The 21,528-nt window shown below is 40.4% G+C and overlaps 1 protein-coding gene across 1 annotated transcript; it reads right to left on the bottom strand.

The window, feature by feature from the left end:
* Window positions 1-14,862: 14,862 nt before the first annotated feature.
* LOC123382445 (olfactory receptor 7A17-like) lies at window positions 14,863-21,041 on the bottom strand. The gene has a single exon (XM_045047244.1). It carries the CDS (start codon window positions 19,013-19,015, stop codon window positions 18,050-18,052), a length of 966 nt encoding a protein of 321 aa, XP_044903179.1. The 5' UTR covers window positions 19,016-21,041; the 3' UTR covers window positions 14,863-18,049.
* Between the last annotated feature and the right edge of the window lie 487 nt (window positions 21,042-21,528).

The raw sequence follows: 21,528 nt of genomic DNA, 5'->3' as shown, positions 1-21,528 counted from the left end.
GTGCATGCTACATGGACTGGCGGGAGGGAGCCGGGGTGGTGGAGGGGCAGCCCACCGGGCAAGGCAGAGCCCCTGAGTCTGACTTGCAGAAGCAGAGGGTCCAGACTCCATGAGTTCTGGCAGCCAGCGGGACTTAACATCTGGAATGTTAAAAGTCAACAGCTCTGCTCTCTGAGAGCAGGGAGGGCGAGAGGACACTGGGAGGGAGAGTTGTGGAGCCCCAGAAGACAGAGCTCAGCTCAGCAGGATACAAAGGCGTTGGCCAGTGCCATCTCCCTCTCCCATTCCCCACCCGAAATTCCAAAGGGAACCTGTTCCCATCACCAAACTTGCTTCCCCAACAAATGCCCAACACTGTGCTTCTGTGGATCCATCCCTCCGATGGGTCGGCCTCCCTCCCGGTGCTATGGGACGCCTCCCACAGGGGACTACTGACAGCAAAGTGAGCTAAGCCTGCCCCTCCTGTCTCTGTGCACCTTGCGGATCCACCCCAGCTAATACACCAGATCCCATCGAAGCAGCACCACAAGCCTGGCAGTGTGCAAGTAGCCCAGACAGGGCCACACCACTCCACAGTGAGTCCTGCCCCTGGGAGGAGGGAAGATAAGGTACACACCAGCCTGACCATGACCCCAGTGGTGGGCTGGGGGCAGACATCGGGTCTGACTGTGGCCCCACCCACCAACACAAGTTACTCCGGACAGCACAGAGGAAGAGCCCTGCAGTTCCGGGCCATCCCAGGGACTACCCAAAATGAGAAAATGGAAAAATTCTCCTCAAAAGAAACTCCAGGAAGTAGCGACAGCTAACGAATTGATCAAAAACAACCAATAATGGAACAAGAATTTAGAATAATAGTCATAAAATCAATCGTTGGGCTAGAAAAAAGTACAGAGGACAGCAGAGAATCTATTGCTACAGAGATCAAGGGACTAAGAAATGTCATGAGGAGCCAAAAAATGCTATAAATGAGGTGCAAAATAACATGGAGGTGGCCATAGCACGGATTGAAGAGGCAAAGGAAAGAATAGGTGAATTAGAAGATAAAATTATGGAAAAAGAGGAAGCTGAGAAAAAGAGAGAAAAAAATCCAGGAATATGAGGGGAGAATTAGAGAACTAAGTGATGTAATCAAACCAACAATATCTGTATCATAGGAATTCCAGAAGAGGAAAAGAGAGAGAGAAATGGGCTGAAGGTGTACTTGAACAAATCATAGCTGAGAACTTCCCTGCTCTGGAGAAGGAAAAAGGCATTGAAATCCAAGAGGCACAGAGAACTCCCTTCAGACGTAACTTGAATTGATCTTCCACAAGACATATCATAGTGAAACTGGCAAAATACAAGGATAAAGAGAAAATTCTGAAAGCAGCTAGGGATAAACAGGCTCTAACTTACAAAGGCATAAGAGTAGTTGCAGACCTAACTACTAAAACTTGGCAGGCCAGAAAGGAATGGCAGGAAATCTTCAATGTGACGAACAGAAAAATATGCAGCCAAGAATCCTTTATCCAGCAAGTCTGTCATTCAGAATAGAAGGAGAGATAAAGGATTTCCCAAACAAACAAAAACTGAAGGAATTCATCACCACTAAACCAGCCCTACAAGAGATCCTAAGGGGGATTCTGTGAGTGAAATGTTGCAAGGACCACAAAGTACCAGAGACATCACTGCAAGCATGAAACCTACAGACATTACAAGGACTCTAAACCCATATGTTTCAATAATAACACTAAATTTAAATGGGCTCAATGCTCCAACCAAAAGACATAAGGTATCAGAATGGACAAAAAAACAAGACCCATCTATTGGCTGTCTACAAGAGACTCGTTTCAGGCCTGAGGACACCTTCAGATTGAAAGTGAGGGGATGGAGAACTATCTATCATGCTACTGGAAGTCAAAAGAAAGCTGGAGTAGCCATACTTATATCAGACAAACTAGACTTTAAATTATAGGCTGTAACAAGAGATGAAGAAGAGCATATATAATAATCACAGGGTCTATCCATCAGGAAGAGCTAACAGTTATAAACGTCTATGAGCTGAATTCAGGAGCCTCCTAATATATAAAACAATCACAAACATAAACAACCTTATTGATAAGAATGTGGTGATTGCAAGGGACTTTAATACCCCACTTACAACAATGGATAGATCATCTAGACACAGGATCAATAAAGAAACAAAGGCCCTGAATGATACATTGGATCAGATGGACTTGACAGATATATTTAGAAGTCTGCCTCCCAAAGCAACACAATTTACTTTCTTCTCGAGTGCACATGGAACATTCTCCAAGATAGATCACATACTGGGTCACAAAACAGCCCTTCATAAGTATACAAGAATTGAGATCATACCATGCACACTTTAGGACCACAATGCTATGAAACTTGAAGGAGGTTAAAGAACACCCTACTAAAGAATGAATGGGTCAACCAGGCAATTAGAGAAGAAATTTAAAAATATATGGAAACAAATGAAAATGAAAATACAGTAATCCAGGGGTGCCTGGGTGGCTCAGTCAGTTAAGTGTCTGACTTCGGCTCAGGTCATGATCTCACAGTTCGTGAGTTCAAGCCCTGCGTCAGGCTCTGTGCTGATGGCTCAGAGCCTGGAGCCTGTTTCAGATTCTGTGTCTCCCTCTCTCTCTGACCCTCCCCCATTCATGCTCTGTCTCTCTCTGTCTCAAAAATAAATAAACGTTAAAAAAAATTTTTTTAATAAAAAAAAAGAAAATACAGTAATCCAAATGCTTTGGAATGCAGCAAAGGCAGTTCTGAGAGTTCTGGATTGCAATCCAGGCCTATCTCAAGACACAAGAAAAATCCCAAATACAAAATCTAACAGCACACCTAAAGGAAATAGAAGCAGAACAGCAAAGACACCCCAAACCCAGCAGAAGAAGAGAAATAATAAAGATCAGAGCAGAAATAAACAATATATAATAAAAAAAAAAACCATAGAGCAGATCAATGAAACCAAGAGTTGGTTTTTGAAAAAATAAACAAAATTGATAAACCTCTAGCCAGGCTTCTCAAAAAAAAAAGGGGGGGGAGATAACCCAAATAGATAAAATCATGAATGAAAATGGAATAATTACAACCAATTCCTCAGAAATGCAAGCAATTATCAGGGAATACTATGAAAAATTATATGCCAACAAACTGGACAAACTAGAAGAAATGGACAAATTCCTAAGCACCCACACACTTCCAAAACTCAAACAGGAAGAAATAGAAAACTCGAACAGACCCATAACCAGTGAAGAAATTTAATCAGTTATCAAAAATCTCCCAACAAATAAGAGTCCGGGACCAGATGGCTTCCCTGGGGAATTCTACCAAACATTTAAAGCAGAGATAATATCTGTCCTTCTCAAGCTGTTCCAAAAAATAGAAAGGAAAGGAAAACTTCCAGACTCATTCTATGAGGCCAGCATTACTTTGATTCCTAAACCAGACAGAGACCCAGCAAAAAAAGAGAACTACAGGCCAATATCCCTGATGGATATGGATGCAAAAATCCTCAATAAGATACTAACAAATCAAATTCAACAGCATATAAAAAGAATGATTCACCATGATCAAGTGGGATTCATTCCTGGGATGAAGGGCTGGTTCAACATTCACAAATCAATCAACGTGATACATCACAAAAAGAAAAGAAAAGAAAAGAAAAGAATCATATGATACTGTCAATCAATGCAGAAAAAGCATTTGACAAAATTCAGCATCCTTGCTTAACAAAACCCTAGAGAAATTCAGGATATGAGGAACATACTTAAACATCATAAAAGCCACTTATGTGGCACAAAAACAGACACATAGACCAATGGAACAGAATAGAAACCCCAGAACTAGACCCACAAACGTATGGCCAACTCATCTTTGACAAAGCAGGAAAGAACATCCAATGGAAAAAAGACAGCCTCTTTAACAAATGGTGCTGGGAGAACTGGACAGCAACATGCAGAAGGTTGAAACTAGACCACTTTCTCACACCATTCACAAAAATAAACTCAAAATGGATAAAGGACCTAAATGTGAGACAGGAAACCATCAAAACCCTAGAGGAGAAAGCAGGAAAAGACCTCTCTGACCTCAGCCGTAGCAATCTCTTACTCGACACATCCCCAAAGGCAAGGGAATTAAAAGCAAAAGTGAATTACTGGGACCTTATGAAGATAAAAAGCTTCTGCACAGCAAAGGAAACAACCAACAAAACTAAAAGGCAACCAACGGAATGGGAAAAGATATTCGCAAATGACATATCGGACAAAGGGCTAGTATCCAAAATCTATAAAGAGCTCACCAAACTCCACACCCGAAAAACAAATAACCCAGTGAAGAAATGGGCAGAAAACATGAATAGACACTTCTCTAAAGAAGACATCCGGATGGCCAACAGGCACATGAAAAGATGTTCAGCGTCGCTCCTTATCAGGGAAATACAAATCAAAACCACACTCAGGTATCACCTCACGCCAGTCAGAGTGGCCAAAATGAACAAATTAGGAGACTCTAGATGCTGGAGAGGATGTGGAGAAACGGGAACCCTCTTGCACTGTTGGTGGGAATGCAAATTGGTGCAGCCGCTCTGGAAAGCAGTGTGGAGGTTCCTCAGAAAATTAAAAATAGACCTACCCTATGACCCAGCAATAGCACTGCTAGGAATTTATCCAAGGGATACAGGAGTACTGATGCATAGGGCCACTTGTACCCCAATGTTCATAGCAGCACTCTCAACAATAGCCAAATTATGGAAACAGCCTAAATGTCCATCAACTGATCAATGGATAAAGAAATTGTGGTTTATATACACAATGGAATATTACGTGGCATGGGAAAAAATGAAATATGGCCTTTTGTAGCAACGTGGATGGAACTAGAGAGTGTGATGCTAAGTGAAATAAGGCATACAGAGAAAGACAGATACCATATGGTTTCACTCTTATGTGGATCCTGAGAAACTTAACAGGAACCCATGGGGGAGGGGAAGAAAAAAAAAACAGGTTAGAGTGGGAGAGAGCCAAAGCATAAGAGACTGTTAAAAACTGAGAACAAACTGAGGGTTGATGGGGGGTGGGAGGGAGGAGAAGGTGGGTGATGGGTATTGAGGAGGGCACCTTTTGGGATGAGCACTGGGTGTTGTATGGAAACCAATTTGTCAATAAATTTCATATTTAAAAAAAGCCACTTATGAAAAATCCACAGCTAATATCATCCTCAATGGGAAAAAGCTGAGAGCTTTCCCCTGAGATCAGGAACACGACAGGGATGTCCAACTCGCCGCTGTTGTTTAACATAGTGCTGGAAGTGCTAGCATCAGCAATCAGACAACAAAAGGAAATCAAAGGCATCAAAATTGGCAAAGATGAAGTCAAGCTTTCACTTTTTGCAAATGATATTATATTATACATGGAAAATCCAATAGACTCCACCAAAAGTCTGCTAGAACTGATACATGAATTTGGCAAAGTCGCAGGATACAAAATCAATGTATAGAAATCAGTTGCATTCTTATACACTAATAATGAAGCAACAGAAAGACAAATAAAGAAACTGATCCCATTCACAATTGCACCGAGAAGCATAAAATACCTAGGAATAAACCTAACCAAAGAGGTAAAACATCTGTAAGCTGAAAACTATAGAAATCTTATGAAGGAAATTGAAGAAGATATAAAGAAATGGAAAAACATTCCATGCTCATGGATTGGAAGAATAAATATTGTTAAAATGTCAATACTACCCAAAGCTATCTACACATTCAATAAAATCCCAATCAAAATTGCACTAACATTCTTCTCGAAGCTAGAACAAGCAATCCTAAAATTTGTATGGAACCACAAAAGACCCCGTATAGCCAAAGTAATATTGAAGAAGAAGACCAAAGTGGGAGGCATCACAATCCAAGACTTTAGCCTCTACTACAAAGCTGTAATCATCAGACAGTATGGTATTGAACAGAAACAGACACATAGACCAATGGAGTAGAATAGAGACTCCAGAATTGGACCCACAGAAGTATGGCCAACTAATCGTTGATAACGCAGGAAAGAATATCCAATGGAAAAAAGGCAGTCTCTTTAACAAATGGTGCTGGGAGAACTGGACAGCAACATGCAGAAGAAACTAGACCACTTTGTTACACCATTCACAAAAATAAACTCAAAATGGATGAAGGACCTGAATGTGAGACAGGAAACCATCAAAACCCTAGAGGAGAAAGCAGGAAAACACCTCTCTGACCTCAGCCACAGCAATTTATTACTTGACACATCTCCAAAGTCAAGGGAATTAAAAACAAAATTTAACTATTGTAACCTCAAGAAGATAAAAAGCTTCTGCACTGCAAAGGAAACAATCAACAAAACTAAAAGGCAACCAATGGAATTGGAAAAGATATTTGCAAATGACATTTCAGACAAAGGGCTAGTATCCAATATCTATAAAGAGCTCACCAAACTCCACACCCAAAAAACAAATAAGCCAGTGAAGAAAGGGGAAGAAAACATGAATAGACACTTCTCTAAAGAAGACATCTGGATGGCCAACAGGCACATGAAAAGATGCTCAACGTCGCTCCTTATCAGGGAAATACAAATCAAAACCACACTCAGATACTTCCTCATGCCAGTCAGGGTGGCCAAAATGAACAAATCAGGAGACTATAGATGCTGGCGAGGATGTGGAGAAACGAGATCCCTCTTGCACTGTTGGTGGGAATGCAAACTGGTGCAGCCACTCTGGAACACAGTGTGGAGGTTCCTCAAAAAATTAAAAATAGATCTACCTTATGACCCAGCAATAGCACTGCTAGGAATTTACCCAAGGGATACAGGAGTGCTGATGCACAGGGGCATTTGTACCCCAATGTCTATAGCAGCACTCTGAACAATAGCCAAATTGTGTAAAGAGCCTAAATGTCCATCAAATGATGAATGGATAAAGAAATTGTGGTTTATATACACAATGGAATACTACTTGGCAATGAGAAAGAATGAAATCTGGCCTTTTGTAGCAACGTGGATGGAACTGGACAGTGTTATGCTAAGTGAAATAAGTCACACAGAGAAAGACAGATACCTTATGCTTTCACTCTTATGTGGATCCTGAGAAAGTTAACAGAAGACCATGGGGGAGGAGAAGAAAAAAGTTAGGGAGGGAGGCAAACCTTAAGAGACACTTAAAAACTGAGAACAAAGTGAGGGTTGATGGGGGGTTGGAGGGAGGGGAAAGTGGGTGATGGGCATTGAAGAGGGCACCTGTTGGGATGAGCCCTGGGTGTTGTATCGAAACCAATTTGACAATAAATTTCATATTAAAAAAAAAAAACATTAAGGGGCGCCTGAGTGGCTCAGTCAGTTGGGCGTCCAACTTCAGCTCAGGTCATGATCTCATGGTTCATGGGTTCGAGCCTCACGTCAGTCTCTGTGCTAAAACTCAGAGCCTAGAGTCTGCTTTGGATTCTGTGTCTCCATCTCTCTCTACCCCTCCCCACTCATGCTCTGTCCCTCTTTCTCAAACATAAGTAAATATTTTTAAAATTTTTCAATAAATAAAAATGAAAGTAAGAAAGCATTAAAAACAGGAAAAACTCTTAGAGTAATAAATTCAGAGTATAAATTAATGCAAACATTATGTGAATATAAATCAATATAATAATATAGTAAATCAATATAATATTATATTATAAATATAATAAATGTATTACAATATTATTATATTATATATATTATATATGTAAATATAATAAAATACAATAAATCAATATAAGTCTGCATAATGCAGAATTGAAATCAATGCAAACATCAAACCCAGGTGACAGATGGAATCTTACACTGGAATGTACATATGAAAAAAACAATCTAACTATATTACAACTGTAGGACACAATCTCAGTGAAACAGGTGGGCAAAAAAAGTGCAGAAAAACAAGACCTGGGAAAGGAGAAGAGTCTGTAAAAACTGGACATGAAAGAAACCGCACAGAAGCACTGCACCATTCTTGATAAAATGTGTCCCAGAGGATACTGTTAACAATGCTGATACTCCTGCACATGTGAACTGAAATTGAACACATTAGGAAATGAATAGTAAATGGTGGGAAAGAGGTGATCACATTTGGCATGGGACTTCACATGTAAGCAAGGTGGAGTAGCTCTTATGATCCCTTGGTAATAAATTAGTTTTAGAGCCATCAGTATGAACTTGCTTCAGCTTATATAAAAATACGGAGGGTTACATACAGATACATGTATGGATGTCTGCATATACACAGAGTAGTAAACACTTATATGTGTCTTTGCCAGGTCAGTTGATGGGATATAGAGAATCTGGTAGCAAAAAGCACAGCAGGTACCAAGATCTTGAATCTTATCCCATGATCCAATAAAATTAAACAGGGCTCCTTGCAGAAGTGACTCATTGTAGAACTCCAGAGGAACATACAATAAGCTGAAGGTGAAGCTGAAGCATCTTCTCCTGTAAGACAGTAATGAAATGATACCTCCAAAGAGCCAAGAATGTTGGGACATGCCATAGTGACATATCAGTAACTGAAGGAGCTCTCCTTTGACAAAGCTGAAACAATTTGAGCAACAAAATAAAGTAATATTGGGTTATAACACAGAGTATATAATGTAAATAATTGAAAAAATATGGAAGACACAATCTCCAGTGTAGAAGAAAACTAATGATTTGCAGAAATATTCTACACTTCAGGAGGTGCGAGATAACTACCACTACTTAAAGATGGGGTTGTGCATAGAAACTTCCTACAGGAGGACAAGATGGAAAGAAAGGGGAAAGACAAATCTGACAAATATCATGTCAGCCAGGACATCGATATCAACACCAATGAGAAATAGTCATGTTGATAATGTGTACCCTTGATGTCAGGAAATGAACATGCCTCTTTTCCCTCTCCAGTCTCCCTGTCCAACATCCATGTCCCAGTCTTCTCATTAAGAAGAAGAACAAGAAGAAGAAGAACAAGAAGAAGAGAAGGCAAGCCCAAAAGAAGATTTTTTTCACAGCACTCCTGACCAGTACTCTTAGCACTATCAATTGCTTCAAGAACAAAGGAAGACTGAGGAAAAAGTCACTGCATGTGGAAGGTCAACAGATAGGACGATTAAAAGTAACATGTGTAAGAGAGAGGATGTGTTCATAACAGGAGAAACTGGAAAGGAGCTTATGAGAACCATTTGAAAAATCACAGCAAGTTTGTTTTGTAAATGTACCACTGTTCAAATACGAAAGCCAATTAAAGTTAAAATTATTATTGAATTTAAAAAATCTTTGGAAACACCGTGTTCTGAGATTGTCCCAAAGAGTCTGGTATGTGCCCTGTATGACCAGTGTCGCTGCTGTCAGTAACTCTTCCCATCAGTAACATTAAGTAATCATACCACGTACAGTTTTTGAAATGTTTCAATGAAATAATGACTATACGGTATCTGCATTGTTTCTAGTAAACATTTAAGAATGAATGAAAAAATTCATCTGAATTTCTGGACTCACGATTTCCACCCCTCCGAGACCCATTCTGTGCCTGGTGCTATTTCTATCCCTCGACAACCCTCTCCCACTCTGAATGCAGCAATAGTTTCTTCCTCACAATAACCTGGGTCATTTTTCCATAGAAAAAACCTTGTCGTAGCTGTCCCCTGACATAAAAACAGCACTTACACTTCACAATTTCAGATTTCAATTTCGACCTTCTAGCCAAAATGTAAGATTGTTTCTTAACCTGACTATTGCCTACCCAGCCAGGTTCATTTGGGTTCATTTTGCAGACCCTGCTCCTGACTGTTGGTCAGACAGTAAGGGTATTTCTAATTTCAGCAGCACAACTCCCACTCTACTTAATCTCTAAATTTCCCCCTCTGCTGTTTCTGGACTGCTCACACCCTTCGTCTCCATGGAAAGACCCCAACACCCCTCTAAAGGCTCAGCACCTATAGGCTTCTCTGTGAAGCCTCACTGACTCCTGCAAAAGAGTCCTCTTTTTTGAAAACAATTACAAATAAAACAAAGAGACAACGTTAGGGGATCTACTTCCCCAGATTTCAGTGCAGCCTCTCATTATCACGTTTATTCATTTTTACATCTCTCACTCTGTTTACACAGTGAGGATCTTGACAGAAGAAACACTGTCTTAGTCATTTAGTTATTCACAGAAATAGTAGTGTCTACCACACATTAATTGCTGGGGGAAAAAATGTTTGTTGAATGACTACAATTAACAAATGGTTCAATAACAGTAAATAGTCACTCCCAACAATGGGAGAAGCAGCAATGAAAACAGAGGAAAGACTGTTGGGAGACGAAGACCCATTGATGAAGCACTAACTCTGGAGGAGACAGATCGGGGAGAGATGGTTTAGTGCATCCAGAGTTTCCCTACACAATCAAAGCCTTATGGGCAGGGCTTGACATCACTAAACTCTCCTCAACTTATTGTCCCTGTTGAGGTCCCAAAATAACTACCGATACAAGGGGACCCTCCCACCATAACTCATTTCCCCAGCACTTCTGAAGAGGCCGTGGCTCACCCAGATGTTAGCACAGAACAGCATGAGATCAATGACCCAGTCTCTCCCATGGATGAGTGATGTGGTTGGAAGTTATATCCTTAGGAAGGGAAGAGACATGGCCCCACTTGGGAAGTCTCTAGAAAACAGTTATGTGCTCATATCACCTGAGATTATAGGAGTTGACTTCCTGGGTGCAGCAAAGGCATTTTCAATTTCTGTAATTGTAGGGAATTCATCCCCATGAGTCTCATTAATGAAATATTCTTTTGTCTCTCTTCCATGTAAGAGACTTGGGTCTCTGGAGCTAGGAGACAAAAATAGAATGCAAACTTATCCAAGTGTTGGGACATAGCCTTGGCATTCCCTGATTGTCTCTTATCCTATTAAACTCTCTTATCCCAGAAGGAGGCTCCCTGTCATTAGAGTTTCTCACTGATAAGTCAGAGCACTCCATCATAAATATTGAATTGTGGATTTGCAGGATTCTGTGTCCCTAACTCTCTTATTGCTCCCATCTGTACTCATCTGTTAGCTCACAATCATGGAACTCCCAGCCTCCACAGTGTTTCTTCTTTTCTCCTGCTTCTCCTTTCTCCTTCAATGTAGGCAATGTCTGTTTGATATCACTCAACCATTTGCTTCTTTAAGCATCTTACTAACAACTTCATTAGCAGTTGTTTAACAGTAGACACTAAACCACATCACAGGAAGGAAGAAAGGTAGAACAAATGGTCCCTTCTCAAAAGAGCAAGAGAAAAAAAAAAGTAAATGAATGTGCTAACCTGAAGAGGCATTGGCACCTGATGAAGAGAATACAAACATAGACAACTTTTCCAAAAAGAGATGAGTGAAGTCTACACAAACAAGCGAATACTTGTCCCAAGTCTTGATGTGGGTGAAGGGGTAAGAGCACTCCAACAGGAAGTATCTGGGCAGCCAATGTAGGAAATACTTCATACTTGCTACCAATGATCGGGAGGCAAGTATGACAACTCAAACATGACCCTGAGCAGTTAGACAGCACGCAGAGAGAAGATATGCTGATATTTTGACTATTGGCTTGACACGAATTGATGAAAATATCTGAATGTCAGTGCAGATCTCATGACAGGATGTCCAGGATCAAGCTCTCCCTGTGGAAAATTCATCCTTGGACAATGGTAGACACAGACTGTTGCTACTACAATAGTCTAAGAAAATTGTAGATAGAAAAATAGGGAATCAATGGACCCCTTTGAAGAGAAAAAAAAATAATAATAAAAGTTATGTAAGTTGGCAATTTGGAAGGACCTAGAGGGTACAGTGCTCAGGGAAATGAGTCCATCAGAGAAAGACAAACACTGATTTCACTCCCATGTGGAATTTAAGAAACAAAACAGATGAACAAACATGGGGAAAAAACAAAAGAAAAAACCAGATTTTTAATGCAGAGAACAAACTGGTGGTTGCCAGAGACAAAGGTGGCTGTGGCTGGATGAGATAGATGAAGTGAATTAAGAGTACCCTTACCTCCATGAGCACTTAATAGTGCATAGAATTGTTGACGCATTACATTTTACACCTGAAATTAATACAACTCTGTCTGTAAAGTATACTTCATAAAAATAATGACTGGAGAAAGAGGAAAATACAATACTCAGAGTTACCACAATTTAATTTTTAAATGACCAGCTTTCACAACAACAATAAAAACAGATACGAGTCAATGCAAGAGGAGGGAGCTTAGAAATGAATACCTACAAGTGAATGATTGTTGACAAGACTTCCAGGACATTTCAATGGTAAGTAAACAGTCTTTCCAAGAAATGGTGATGGAAACCTGGATATACACATGCACAAACATGAAAATGACCCTTCTGTCCACCATCAACAAACATGACTCCGAATGTATCACAGATCTAAACGTAGGAAATAGAACTGTAAATAAACACGTGAAGAACACATAAAGGTACATCTTTATTACTTTGAATTTTACAAAGATTCCTTGGATATAACACCAAAGACACAGGCAACTAGAGAAAAAATTACATCACCAAAATCAGAAGTATTTGTGCACTGAAGGGCACTATTTCCAAATGAAAAGGCAACCCACAAAATGGAGAAGCTATTGACGAATCACACACCTGATAATAGATTAATATTCAAATTATGTACAGAATTTCAAGAATTCTTGGAAAACAACAAACAATTCAATTTTAAAAATAGTGCTGGGGCAACTTGGTGTCTCAGTCAGTTAAGTGTCTGACACTTGATTTCGGCTTGGGTCATGATCCCAGAGTTGTTGGATCGAGCCCCATGTTGGGCTCTCTACTGAGCATGGAACCTACTTGATACTCTCTCTCTCTCCCTCACCCCCCTCTCTCACTTGCACTCTCTCTCTCTCTCTCTCTCTCTCTCTCTCTAATATTAAAGAGAAAAAGGCAAAACTTTTATTTAAATTCCAGCTAGTTAACATATAGTGTCATATCGGTTTCAGGTGTGCCATACAATGAATCCACACTTCCATAATAAAACTTTTGAAAATATATATTAAAAAATGTTGATGAGGATGTGGAGAGAGGGGAACACTCTTTCATTATTGGAAAGTATAAAAACTGATATAGCCACTGTAGAAAACAGTATGAAAATTCCTCAAAACATTAAAAATAGAATGACTCTTGTTGCTTTGCCATTTGAAATGATGTAGATGGAACTAGAGTGTACTATGCTCACCAAGTAAAATAAGTCAGAGAAAGACAAATATCATATGATTTCACTTACATGTGGAATTTAAGAAACAGAACAGACAAACATAGGGGAAGGGAACGAAAAATAACATCAGATAAGAACAGGGATGGAGCCAAACCATAAGAGACTCTTAACCATAGTTAACAAAGTGACAGTTGCTGGAGGGGAGTTGAATGAGGAATGGACTGGATGAGTGATGGGCATTAAGGGAGGCACTTGTGTATTCTATGCAGGCAACAAATCACTAAATTCTACTCCTGAAACCAATAGTACACTATATGGTAACTAACTTGAACTGAAATAAAATCTTGGAAGAAAGAAAACAATGTTACAATCCAATAATCACACTCCTGAGTCATTACCCCCAAATACAAAAACACTCATTCAAAGGGATAAATGCACGTCTGTGGTTTCAGCACTATCACTTACAGTAGCCAAATAATGGAAAGAGCCTAAGTGTCATTGATAGATGAATGGATAAAGATCTGGTATAGACATACAATGGAATACTACTCACCCATAAAACTGAATGAAATCCTCCCATTTGAAAAGACTTGGATGGAGCTAGTGAGCATAAGGTTGAGCAAAATAAGTCAGTTAGAGAAAGACAAATACCACATGATCTCACTCATATGCGGAATTTAAGAAAGAAAACAAACGAGCACAAGAAAAAAAGAGAGAAGCTAATGGTTACCAGAGGGGAAGGAAGAAGATGGGAGAAATGGGTGATGGGGATTAAGGAGGGCACTTGTTGTGATGAGCACTGGGTGTTTTATGGAGGTGCTGAAGCACCATATTATACACCTGAAACTGACAGTACACTGTATGTGAACTATACAGGAATTAAAACTTCTAAATAAATTTTAAAAAGTAAAACTAATGGGGATCCCGGTTGCTTCAGTTGTTTGAGTGTCTGGCTCTTGGTTTCAGCTCAGGCTATGATTTCACAGTTTGTGAGTTCGAGCCCCACGTCTGGCTCTGCACTGACTACGTGGAACCTGCTTGGGATTCTCTCTCTCCCTCTCTCTCTGACACTCCCCTCGTCATGCTCGTGATCCCTCTCTCTCTCTCTCTCTCTCTCTCTCTCTCTCTCTCAGAATCAATAAATGTAAAACAATAAAAAATAAATTCATGAAAAAATAAAAAATGCATGAAACTGGTTTTGAAAAAAAAAAGAAAAAACAATGGACTCAAAACTATAGAGCAATGGGTATTTAGCACATGAAAGATGCACAACATGACTAATCACTACAGAAATGCAAATAAAAACCATAGCGTGATACCACTCCACACACACTAGGATGGCTATTTGAAAACTAAAACATGGGGTGCCTGGGTGGCGCAGTCGGTTAAGCGTCCGACTTCAGCCAGGTCACAATCTCTCAGTCCTGAGTTCAAGCCCCGCGTCAGGCCCTGGGCTGATGGCTCGGAGCCTGGAGCCTGTTTCCGATTCTGTGTCTCCCGCTCTCTCTGCCCCTCCCCCGTTCATGCTCTGTCTCTCTCTGTCCCAAAAAAAATAAATAAACGTTGAAAAAAATTAAAAAAAAAAAAAAAAAAGAAAACTAAAACAGAAGATGAGTGTTGGCGAGGATGTGGACAAATTGGAACCCTGTGGTGCTTTGCTGATGAAAATAAAAAGGGACACAGCTGCTGAAGCAAACAGTGTGACAGTTCCTCAATAATGTAAACCCAGAATTATCGTTTGATGGAATAGTTTCACGGCTATTTATTTACCCACTTATATGCCCAAAAAGAAATTAAAGAAGTGAGCAAAACACATATTTCTACACCAATTTTCATAACAGGTTTATTCACACTAACAAAAGTGTAGAGACAACGTGAATGTCCGTCAATAATCTGAACAAAGTGTGGTGAACACATCCAGTGGAACATCATTCAGCTTTTTCAATGGATGGAATTCTACACAGGCTATAATTCAGAGGAACCTCACGAACATTATGCTAACTGAAAGAAGCCAGCACTAAAGGACCAATATTATACAATTACACATATATGAGATAACCAGGGTTATCAGTTTGAGAGAGAGAAGGTAGGATGGTGGGAGACAGGGGTGGGGCAGAGGGAATCTTCCATATGAATTTACTATTACAAGGAAACTGAAGTTAAATTTGAGATGATGAGAAAGTTCTGGGGACAGATAGAGGTGGTGGTTGCTAAACAGTGAGAAAGTACTTAATGATGCATAAGCATATTTCAAAATGTTTAAAATAATAAATTACATATATTTTTTACCCTGAAAAATGATGAAGAAAGAGTGACATTCTCCACAAGAATTTCATCTGTCCTGGGTGGCTCAGTCAGGCGTCCTACTCTAGATTTTGGCTCAGGTCATGAACTAAAAATATGTGAGTTCAAGACCCATATTGAGCTCTGGGCTGGCAGTGTGGAGCCTGCTTGGGATTTTCTCTTTATCCCTCTGATTGCTCCTTCCCAGCTTGCTCTCTTCTCTCTCAAAAGAAATAAATGAACTTTAAGGAAAAAAATAATTTCAATGCCATAAATAGCTTAATATGATGTAGAGGAAGGAATCCAAAGTACAAGGAGACTAGGGCATTGTGATGGGTTTATCTTGTGTGATTCAATACATCAACCCCAAATATACCCAAACTAAAGTTTCAGACGACATAAAATTCATAAGATCATTGAGAAATAGCTTGGGGAGGGCTATAATGTTTTCCTTGACAGACTCTACAGAGCTTCTCCCCCATAGGACAGACTTACCATGGACCTGCTAAAATTGAAATGCCTTTGTCCTAAGTTCAGCCCCTCCTGAACTGCCAGAGGCCATGACAGCAGTCCCAAACCATTTGACGCATGTTATTCATAGTGCATAAGAATTAATTATTCTCATCAACACTGGTTGATCCACATGGATTTTTGCAAATGGCAAATTCATCCTGGTGTCTCCAAGAAACAAAAATAGATGGGCAGCTTAGTAATAGCCTATCTAATTTGTGTAAATAAAAAAAATAAGCAAAACAAAAAAACAAAACAAAACAAAAACAAAAACACAACCAACTCTAAAGTCATGAAGAAAAGATAGACCTGAGTCACTACAATGAAGGGTCATAATCTCTACCTATCAGTCCTGAGACTGTTCACTGCCCCAAATCCTCAACTGATGTGACCATTTACACCTGACAGAAGGCTGTAAAATGGCAACAATTACTTTACATTTTCCTCCAAACCCAACCCAAAGGCTCTGAGGTGATGGCGCTGGCTAGCTTATAATGGTTCATGAGGACTGTGGTCTGAACTAAAATTGGTAACTTGATATTGGAAAAGATGAGAGTAATTATACCATGGAAACTGGCAAATGTTACAAATAAGCTCTCTTCTTTATTCTTTTGTTCTCAATTACTTCCTTTCTTCTTGCTTTCCCTGTTTCTTTTTGAGAGATAGTCCCATGAACATTTATCTGCATACTAGTGTTTGAAAGGACCTGTGGCTATTTACCTGGAAAACTGTGAATAAGGGAATAGAAAATTACCATTATGGCTTATAATCCAGATGAGGGCCTCTGGGGTAGGTGAGAAAGAGACATTCATCTTATTCTGTCTCACAAGCCACAGGTCAAGTCCATAATTGCATCCTGTTCTCACTGCCTAATTTCTGGGCTGCAGCATTAGAAAAGATGGAGGTGGCAATAGGCAGAGTAGCCATATTGTGTGTGAGATCTGTGAAGAGCCTATTACGGTAGGAGGTGCTGAGGGAAATCACAGGACAGTGCTGCTGCCTACCAAATATTAAAAGAAAAGTAATAATGCATCCCTGGGAAAATCACCAAGAATGCCACTATCAAGGCCTGAAAAATCAGGAGTTGCAATTTCTATTACCTTCACACTTCATTTATGTTTTGGACTGTGTGAGGGGAAACTGGAGACTGCATAGTGAAGGTGGATTATTGTAAACTAATCACAGAAGGTTCCAGGTGCCTAGGCTCTTGCAGATGTGATCTCCTTCCAAGGTGGATTGACTTAAAACTCTCGAAACTTGTATATAACCTGTGATAGGTACAATGATTTTCCTCGAAAAGCAGATACTCTGACACCTGCTTTCAACCCAGAGAAAAAGCATTTCACATTTACTCCATTGGCTCCTCCTATCACATTATAAGTACTCAATTTGTTATATTATGTATATGTTCTTAAAATCCATGCAATGGGGACACCTGGGTAGCTGAATTTTTTGAGCGTCTGACTTTGGTTCATGTCATGATCTCACGATTCATGGTTTCAAGCCCTGCATCACCCTCTGTGCTGATAGCTCAGAGTCTGGAGCCTACTTCTGATTTATTCTCTCTCTCTCTATCTCTTTCTCAAAAAATGAATACACATTAAAATTTTCTTCTAAAAATCCGTGCAATGGAATTTAATACGATGACTAAACAGTTTTAAAGAAATTCAGTAGAGGGGTTCCTGGGTAGCTCAGCCAGATAAGAGTCCAACTCTTGATTATGGTTCAGATCAAAACTTCACAGTTTGTGATATTAAGTCCCACTTCATGCTCTGCGCTGACAGCATGGACATATCTTGGGATATTCCATCAATCTCCCTCTGGCTCTCCATACTCATTCTTGCTATCCCACTCAAAATAAATAAATGAACCTTAAAAAGCTACAGACAAAATAGTTGCTTGTGATGTATGAAAACTTACAGCTAACTAATATGTTAAGGAGAAAAAATGCGCATTGCCAGCCTATGAACTGATACAAATATCATGATCTAGGTCTTCTAGGGTTTTAAGCCCTGTTGCTCAAGTCTTTATCCTGAAACAAAGAAACCTACATGCAGACGTCTCTCGACTAAAGAGCTTTCTCAGGGCTTGCTTGATGTCTCTGTTCCTGAGACCATAGATGAAGGGGTTCAGCATGGGCATCACCACCGTGTACATGACTGAGGCTATGGCACCTGTGCTGGAGGTTTGTGAAGCAGCAGAATTAAAATACACACCAAGGCTTGTACCATAGAACAAGAACACAACTGAGAGATGAGACCCACACGTGGAAAATGCTTTATACTTGCCCTTCACTGATGAAATTCTCAAAATAGAGGCTACAATTCTAGAGTAAGAGGAGAGGATGCCAGTGAGTGGAACAACACCCAGAAGTCCACTTGCCAAATACATCGCCAGGTCATTGAGGAAGGTATCAGAGCAAGCAAGTTGGATCACCTGCATAAGTTCACAGAAGAAGTGAAGGATTTCCAGATCTGCGCAAAAAGAGAGTCGCAAAATCAGTAAGTCATGTAACAGAGAGACAAGAACACTCAATAACAGGGATCCCAGAAGCAGGATGCCACAAAACTTGGGGTTCATGATGACCATGTAGTGCAATGGGTGACAGATGGCCACGAACCGGTCATAGGCCATCACTGTCAAGAGGAGGTTGTCGATTCCTGCAAAAAGCATGAAAAAGTACATCTGGCTGAGGCAACCTTTGTAGGAGATCCCTCTGCTCTGCGTCTGGATGTTCAGCAGCATCTTTGGGATGGTGGTGGAGGTGAAACAGATGTCTGAAAAGGACAGGTTGGAGAGGAAGAAGTACATGGGCATGTGGAGGAGGGAGTCTGTGATAATGGCCAGGATCATGAGTAGGTTCCCAGTGAAGGTGACCAAGTACAAGGACAGGAACAGCCAAAAGAGCAGTGACTGCAGCGCCCCCTGGTCTGAGAGTCCCAAGAGGATAAATTCCGTAACATGAGTTTGATTTCTTCCTTCCATGTAATTGATGAAAATGGCTGGAACAGAGACAAGAACATTGGAAAGGCAGCAGCATGATCACAGAATTACAAGAAATGCTGTCTTTTCAAAATGCTTCATTCATTAATTCTTACACACTCCCTACCAATCTAGAATATACACCAGAAAATTTCAGGGACTCTCAAATATCCATGTTTTCCATGAGTCTTAAACTGTTCACAATTCTTGTTCTGAATCAAAACAATTATCCAAAGCAATGTTCTCCTCCATAAATTTCCTGGGACCTTTTTTTTCCACCCGAGAAAATTTAACACATTATCTTGTGACAAGTATTTTTAACAGCATTGCACAAATGCAGTAGTAATGTGTGTTTCACCTTAACAAGACAGTCTAAGATGTGTGTGTGTCAGAGGGAGGAACAGAATATTAATAAAGGAATAAATGGTGTTTCAGGTGGTGGTTACAACTAATAAGGAAAAAAGTTCGGGACACAGTAGTCCTAAGTGGAAGGAAAACCTGCCTTTGTGTCATGACTGATCAGGGGCTTCTGAGCTGGAAAACTCAGGGATGCATGAACCATGTGGATAACTTTGAGAAAACCAGTTAAGGCAGAGAAATCGCATGTGCAAAGACCTTGAGTCAAGAGCTCACCCAAAACCATCAGGCAATAGAAAAGACAAAGTTGTGAGCAGAGCAGGTAACACAACGGGTGTAGGAGTGGGATGTAAATAAGAGAGAGAGGAGCTCAAAGCCTCCTGTATCAGTGGATACATTCTAAGGCAATGTTGGGGAGAGGCCAAGATGGCAGAGGAGCATGGAAAGTTTTTTGCCTCTCTCCTCACTGAAATGCAACTAAATCAACACCAAACCGTCTTGCATATCTAGAAACCTGATCTGAGGAATAACACAACAATCTGCACAACTTGAACCACAGAATTTGTCAGGTACACAGCGTGGAGAGGTGAACTGGGGAAGAGAGAAGCTATGGAGGGCAGGGAGCTGTTTTTGCTTGTGGAGAGAGAATGGAGATGGGGGAGAGTATAGGAGAAGCACTGCCCAACAAAAGAGCAGCTGGAGAGAAAGAGAAGGAGGGGACTGAACAAAAACAGGGAGAAGAGAGAAAGGAGAGGGTTTCAATTTCATGAAGAGGCTATAAACAGGGGAGCATAGAGTCTGAAACTCCACAGCTCGATACCTGGGAGAGCTCTGGTGGGGAGGGAAACAGACAGCAAGGTCCGAGGGGTCCTCAGGCCACACGGGGAGAGGCAATTTCTCTGCTGGGAGGATATTTGGTAGAGGCCTTGCAGCCTCGCCACAGGCAAAGGTCCCAGCAGACCCTGGAGAACAGCCACATTGCTGCTGTTGGAACAAGGATGGTAAGGGTGAAGCCTGGTGCCAGATGGGTGCTGTGATTTACCATAATCCCTGAAATGCTGCTACTACACAATCACACCAACATTTTCTGGGGCACCTGGCCACAATCTCTGGGCATCTGCAGCAGCACGGTCACACAAACGTACCAGGGGTGGGCGGGCACCATGACATTGCTTGGTGGACCCTCCCCTGAGGGTCTGAGAGGGTCAAAGCTGCTTGGCCCTCAGAAATGGGGAGTTTGTAAACATTGCCCTATCTGAGATAAAATTTGGGGGGGAGGTGTCCTCTGCCAAGCTGACAGCTTGGTCACAGACAGTGGAGAAATGGGGAGTGGACAGAAGCCAAAGACAAAGGAAGGGTGCTTGATTGCCAATCAATGAGAGGATAGACTTCTGATACTAGAGACTGGGGGACTGTAGGACTCCATTCTCACCCCTCCCGCATATGCACATAAGCACTTTCATGCACCACAGCGATCGATCAACTGCATTAAACTAAGCAGCGTCATCTAGTGCAGAACAGAGTCACTACACCAAGCACCGCCCAACTGGGCCAACCACAATCTAGAGGAACATCACCAGTCTCTCTTCCTACGTAGTTTACAGACTATAAAGTGCTTCATAGTTTGACTTTAGTGGAAACTGGATGCATTTTCAATCATATTTCATTCTGTTTGCTGGTCCATCTATTCAATATTTTTCTTTTCCTTTTCTTTTATTACTTCTGAATACAGAAAAGGAAAAAATTTGATTTTTTTCCGTTTTTATGAAAAATATTTTCTTTAAATTTTCCTATTATATTTTTTACATTTTTGTAATTTTTAAAATTCTATTTGACTTTTGTCATCTCATTTTATTCTTTTATTGTATTCATTTTTTTAATTCCAAACGTTTTTCTTTTTTTCCATTTTTTTTCTTTTCTTTTCTTTCCCTTCTATCTCTATTCTATCAAGCTTCTTACAACAACCTGACCAAAACAAACCTAGGAGTTAGCATCCTTTATTTTATTTTTTATGTTATTTTAATTTTTTTAATTTTTACTTTTATTTACTTTATTAATCCCTTTTCTTACTCCACAATGATGAAACGAAGGAATTCACCACAAAATAAACAGGAAAAAAATGACAGCGAGGGATGTAATCAGCACAGATACAACAGGAA

Source organism: Felis catus, chromosome A2, assembly GCF_018350175.1.
Source record: "Felis catus isolate Fca126 chromosome A2, F.catus_Fca126_mat1.0, whole genome shotgun sequence".
Classification (NCBI taxonomy): Eukaryota; Metazoa; Chordata; class Mammalia; order Carnivora; family Felidae; genus Felis; species Felis catus.
The sequence above is the reverse complement of the archived record's forward strand: the minus strand, read 5'-3'. Positions and strand labels throughout refer to the sequence as shown.